This window comes from Borostomias antarcticus (assembly GCF_949987555.1).
Source record: "Borostomias antarcticus genome assembly, chromosome: 8".
NCBI lineage: Eukaryota > Metazoa > Chordata > Actinopteri > Stomiiformes > Stomiidae > Borostomias > Borostomias antarcticus.
Genome location: NC_140241.1, coordinates 12,918,934 through 12,924,933, shown reverse-complemented (window position 1 = coordinate 12,924,933; position 6,000 = coordinate 12,918,934). Strand labels below are relative to the sequence as shown.

At 50.6% G+C, this 6,000-nt stretch overlaps 1 protein-coding gene across 1 annotated transcript in view; it reads right to left on the bottom strand.

Annotated features, from left to right (window-relative positions):
* Window positions 1-6,000, bottom strand: part of rgl2 (ral guanine nucleotide dissociation stimulator-like 2) — a 35,706-nt gene that overhangs the window by 4,130 nt on the left and 25,576 nt on the right. The window contains exons 8-12 of the mRNA XM_084441665.1: window positions 5,358-5,551; window positions 4,540-4,649; window positions 3,669-3,884; window positions 2,392-2,495; window positions 991-1,075 (exon numbers count right to left, since the gene is read on the bottom strand). Coding sequence (XP_084297791.1) covers window positions 991-1,075; window positions 2,392-2,495; window positions 3,669-3,884; window positions 4,540-4,649; window positions 5,358-5,551 — 709 coding nt within the window. The remainder of the gene's footprint in view (window positions 1-990; window positions 1,076-2,391; window positions 2,496-3,668; window positions 3,885-4,539; window positions 4,650-5,357; window positions 5,552-6,000) is intronic.

The following is a 6,000-nucleotide window of genomic DNA, read 5'->3' as shown; positions in this document are numbered from 1 at the left end:
CAATATTTTTCCAACATCAAAGCTTTGGAATGAAAGCTTGGGCATACAGTATGTTCTGACAAATCCCAGCGAGGATCCACAGTTAAAATGGACAGTAATGCCGTGAAGTACGGATGTGTTCACACAGTATTATAGTGTTTCAACATCAATCTGATGCAACCCACTTCATAAACCGCCTCCCATAATGCATCTAACCACAACACGTCAAGAGAAACGGGTGTTTTGACAGAACTGGGGCGGATTTTCCACAGACCCAGATTAAAACTAGCACCGTCTAAAAAGCACATTCAGGATACTGTAGATCCTCAACGGAAAGGGTCTTTTCAGTCCTGGATTTGTCTTCACACTTACTCAACTCAACTCAACTCAAATTTGATTTATAAAGCACATTTAAAACAACCGAGGTTGACCAAAGTGCTGTACAGCTTCAGAGCAACAAAACACACAGCACAGCACGCAACAGAACACTACAATACATCATTCACAATAAGCAATATAAAATACTATACAATACAGGGGCCATCGGGTGTCCCGCTCAACCTGAGTTGAAGGCCTGGGAGAACAGGTGAGTCTTCAACGAAGACTTGAAAATCTCTACGGTCTGGGCAGACCTAATGTGCCAGGGCAGACTGTTCCAGAGCCTAGGGGACGCCACCCTAAAGGCTTGGTCGCCTCTAGTCTTCAGCCGAGTCTTTGGGACAGCCAGCAGCAGCTGATTAGAGGATCTCAGCTCTCTAGCTGGGCATGACAGTGCAGGAGTTCAGCAAGATACTGAGGTGCCAGTCCAAAAACGAATAACAACATCTTGAAATCAATTCTGAAACACACTGGGAGACAGAGATTGACTTACAACCTGGACCTCATGTACGGGAATCTGAGATGAGAAAAACAACTTTTGTTTTGTTTGTATGACGACAGCTCACACGAGGCTACAGTAGTCATTTCATATTATGGGATGTCTGCCGAGCCGTCTCCCTGACAGCGACTCACCTCTTTGAGCAGCTCCCTGCTCTGGGAGTAGTTGTCCTTCTCTGAGAAGATGTCCGACAGCTCCTCAAAGCTCCGCACTGCGTCTCTGTCAGGGTCACGTGACCAAAACAACAAGTCCTGGGTGAGAGACAGCTCAGGCCACCCTCGCCAACACAGCGCTCATCTCCACATCAAAACTATCAGGAAAACATTTACTCAATCATTTTCTAAATTCCGCCATGACAGGATGTGTTCAAACGGTGCTATAAAAATATGCCACTAAGGCCGTATTCTCAGTCAGGTGTTTGTTATGCTGGTATACTGTCTAGGGGCGGCTGTAGCTCAGGAGGTAGAGCAGGTCGTCCAACGACCGTAGGGTCAGTGGTTCGAATCCCTTCTCTTCCGTCCACATGTCAAAGTGTCCTTGGGCAAGACACTGAAGCCCAAATTTCTCCCGATGAGCAGGCTAGCACCTTGCATGGCAGCTGCCGCCGTGTGTGTGTGAATGGGTGAATGAGAGGCATTGTAAAGCCGTGTGTGTGTGTATGGGTGAATGAGAGGCCATTGTAAAGCCGTGTGTGTGTGAATGGGTGAATGAGAGGCCATTGTAAAGCCGTGTGTGTGTGTGAATGGGTGAATGAGAGGCCATTGTAAAGCCGTGTGTGTGTGAATGGGTGAATGAGAGGCCATTGTAAAGCCGTGTGTGTGTAAATGGGTGAATGAGAGGCCATTGTAAAGCCGTGTGTGTGTGAATGGGTGAATGAGGGGCCATTGTAAAGCCGTGTGTGTGTGAATGGGTGAATGAGAGGCCATTGTAAAGTCGTGTGTGTGTGAATGGGTGAATGAGAGGCCATTGTAAAGCTGTGTGTGTGTGAATGAGAGGCCATTGTAAAGTCATGTGTGTGTGAATGGGTGAATGAGAGGCCATTGTAAAGACGTGTGTGAATGGGTGAATGGGTGAATGAGAGGCCATTGTAAAGCCGTGTGTGTGTGTGAATGGGTGAATGAGAGGACATTGTAAAGCCGTGTGTGTGTGAATGGGTGAATGAGAGGCCATTGTAAAGTCGTGTGTGTGTGAATGGGTGAATGAGAGGACATTGTAAAGACGTGTGTGTGAATGGGTGAATGAGAGGCCATTGTAAAGCCGTGTGTGTGTGTGAATGGGTGAATGAGAGGACATTGTAAAGCCGTGTGTGTGTGAATGGGTGAATGAGAGGACATTGTAAAGCCGTGTGTGTGTGAATGGGTGAATGAGAGGCCATTGTAAAGGACTTTGGATAAAATCGCTATATATAGTAAGTGCAGTCCATTTACCATTATTCTCAGTCAGGTGTATGTTATTCTCAGGGTTAGGGTTAGGGTCAGGGGTCAGGGTCAGGGGTCAGGGGTTAGGGTCTGGGGTAAGGGGTCAGGGTCAGCTACCTGTCTGTGTCCAGCCAGGTTCTCCTCAGTCTGTGGAGCGGGTTGCTCTTCAGGGCGGAGACGATGGCATACAGGGAGGAGAAGTTTTTCCTCACTCTGCACTCCTGTAGGAAACACACACACACACACACACACATACAGAGAGTGATGAGTACACCTGCCAGGGAGTGGGGCAGGAAGGCATCGTGTTACACTCACTGTGTGATGTCTTCAATTATGCATCATCCCAAACACACTCTGCCCATAGAACAGGCTGAGCTGGGTTATTCCAGGGTGCTTTGGCTACAAACCCTGATAGCTTGGCAAAGAGGATGTAAGTGTGAGTGTGTGTGTGTGTGTGTGTGTGTGTGTGTGTGTGTGTGTGTGTGTGTGAGACAGAGAGAGTGTGTGTTTGTTTGTGTGTGTGTGTGTGTGTGAGTGTGTGCGTGCATGTTTGTGTGTGTGTGTGTGTGAGAGAGAGTGTGTGTGTGTGTGTGTGAGAGAGAGACAGAGAGAGTGTGTGTTTGTGTGTGAGAGAGAGTGTGCGTGCGTGTTTGTGTGTGTGTGTGTGTGAGAGAGAGTGTGTGTGTGTGTGTGAGAGAGAGACAGAGAGAGTGTGTGTTTGTGTGTGAGAGAGAGTGTGCGTGCGTGTTTGTGTGTGTGTGTTCACTGATATGAGTGTGTTTAATTTAGAGAAAGAGCTTTTGTCATGCCTTTTGCTGTTGCTGTGTCCACACTGTGGGAAACATTCTTCTATTATAATTCATCATTCATTCATCTCAGCAGTACTGAGGTCATCTGTGACTTTCCAACAAATTAATTCTAATCAGACTCATTTTCTCACAGAGCTGATTTGTCTCTCCTCGCGCTGATAAAGACATCTTTGTCAGCGGCGTCAATGACGTGTTCTATGACAAAAGTCATGCGAATGACCCTTGACCTTGGCCCGCAGTGGTGGAATGAACTGCCCACTGACGTCAGGACAGCAGAGTCGCTGCCCATCTTTCGCCGCAGGCTCAAAACTCAGTTCTTCAAGACGATCCTCCCTCTTAAGCACCTATTGTATTTTTTGTTTGCGATTCTTCACTTTGCCTTCAGCACTAGATTATGCTCTTAGTCACTTGTTTTAGAAAGGAGATGCACTTGCAAGTTCTGACAAGTAGTAGGCTAGTACACTGACTTTTCCTACGATACAGTAAATGCAATTATTGTAAGTCGCTTTGGATAAAAGTGTCAGCTAATTGACTCTAATGTAAAGTAATGTAATGTAAAAATGTAATGTATTTGACCCCTCTGACCTCTGCCACGCTGATCCACTTCTCCAGGAGGCGGGCCCTCTGTTGGCTGCGCAGCTGCGTGGGCCACAGGCAGGACGCCAGCACAGCGTTGGCCAGACGGTTGAACTGACGGACGGTGGCCCGGACGGACCAGCACACACCCTCACGACCCTTCTTATCCCTCTGAGACCACAGGGACCCCAGGCAGTGGTACGGAACCAGACGCACAAACAGCTCCTGAGAGAAAGAGAGAGAGAGAGAGGGGGGGGGGGGGAGAGGGAGAGGGGGAGAGAGGGAGGGTGGAGGGAGAGAGAGAGGGAGTAAGGAAGAAAGAGGTAGAGAGAGAGAAAGAGGGAGAGAGAGGGAGAGAGAGGGACAGAGAGAGAGAGAGAGAGAGAGAGAGAGGGGGGGGAGGGAATGAGAGAGGGGGGGAGAGAGAGAGAGTGGAGACAGAGAGAGAGGGAGAGGGAGAGAGAGATAGGGAGAGAGATAGGGAGAGAGAGATGGAGAGAGAGAGATGGAGAGAGAGATGGAGGGAGAGAGAGATGGAGAGAGAGAGAGATAGGGAGGGAGATATGGAGAGAGTGTGGGAGGGAGAGATGGAGAGAGAGAGTGTGGGAGGGAGAGATGGAGAGAGAGATGGAGAGAGAGAGTGTGGGAGGGAGAGATGGAGAGAGAGAGAGAGAGAGATGGAGAGAGATGGAGAGAGAGAGATAGGGAGGGAGAGATGGAGAGAGAGAGATGGAGGGGTGAAGCTCATGTATTTGTAATGGGACAGGAACAAGGCGGGTCACAGTATATAATTCATTCAACGATCATTGAACTAGGAGAGACAGAGAGAAGTGCTCCAGCAGCAGGGTCAGGGGTCAGCGGGTCAGGGGTCAGGGCTCACCGTCTCTATCTTGGTGAGCTGCTCAGCGATGACCCCGGCGGGGAAGCCCAGGATGTTGGTGGCGTCAAACCTGGAAGGATCAGTAGGTGGACGACTGCAGCTGCTCTTATCTGAGGAGACAGAGATGAAGAACTGATCCCAGATCAGACAGAGACACCAAACTGCACTGCCCAAAGATAAGACAAGTCAAATAACGGGGGCAAGTGCCTTGCTCAAGGGAACAACGGCCATAACTTTAGTTTACACTTCAATTCCCACCTTTATGCCTGAAACTATAGGCTACCTACACAAGGTTCAAAGTTCAAGCTCACACTGAGGTTAGCCATTTCATCAGCTCAACCAGCACTGAGCTACTGTCACAGAACCAGACATGCAGTCAGTCCACACTGAGAAGGGACAGAGCACCAGTGAGACATGCAGTCAGTCCACACTGAGAAGAGACAGAGCACCAGTGAGACATGCAGTCAGTCCACACTGAGAAGGGACAGAGCACCAGTGAGACATGCATTCAGTCCACACTGAGAAGGGACAGAGCACCAGTGAGACATGCAGTCAGTCCACACTGAGAAGGGACAGAGCACCAGTGAGACATGCAGTCAGTCCACACTGAGAAGGGACAGAGCACCAGTGAGACATGCAGTCAGTCCACACTGAGAAGAGACAGAGCACCAGTGAGACATGCAGTCAGTCCACACTGAGAAGGGACAGAGCACCAGTGAGACATGCAGTCAGTCCACACTGAGAAGGGACAGAGCACCAGTGAGACATGCAGTCAGTCCACACTGAGAAGGGACAGATGACTGAGAGGGACAGAGCACCTGTGTGTCCCCCGGACAGCAGGGCCTTCTCGCTCAGCTCCTCAGCGATGCGGAGGAGGCGCCGGCGGAGGTCGGACCCCGGTGGGTCCGGGGGCAGCAGGGGGGCCAGGCGCAGCAGACGCCATGGCTCCCCCAATGAGGAGAAGTCCTCCGGGTACTCCGCCAACCAGGTACTGAACACCGTACACACCGCTCTGAGAGAGAGAGAGAGAGAGAGAGAGAGGGGGAGAAGGAGGGAGGGAGGGAGAAGGAGGGAGGGAGGGAGAGAGAGAGGGTGGGAGGGAGGGAGGGAGGGAGAGAGAGAAAGAGGGAGAGGGGGGAGAGAGGGGGGAGAGAGAGAGAGAGAGGGAGAGAGAGAGGGGAGAGAGGGTCGAGAGAGAGAGAGAGGGAGAGAGGGAGGGAGAGAGAAAGGGAGGGAGGGGGGGGAGAGAGGGAGAGAGAAAGAGAGAGAGAGAGAGAGAAAGAGGGGGGGGGAGAGCGAGAGAGATGTGAGGGGAGATACTGTACATACTGTTAGGTACCAGATAACACACACAGCACATGAACAAGCACACTCAGCAAGACGCCCGGCAGGTGTTAGAGTAGAGCTTCAGACCAGGTGAGACTGAACACCAGACCAGGTGAGACTGAACACCAGACCAGG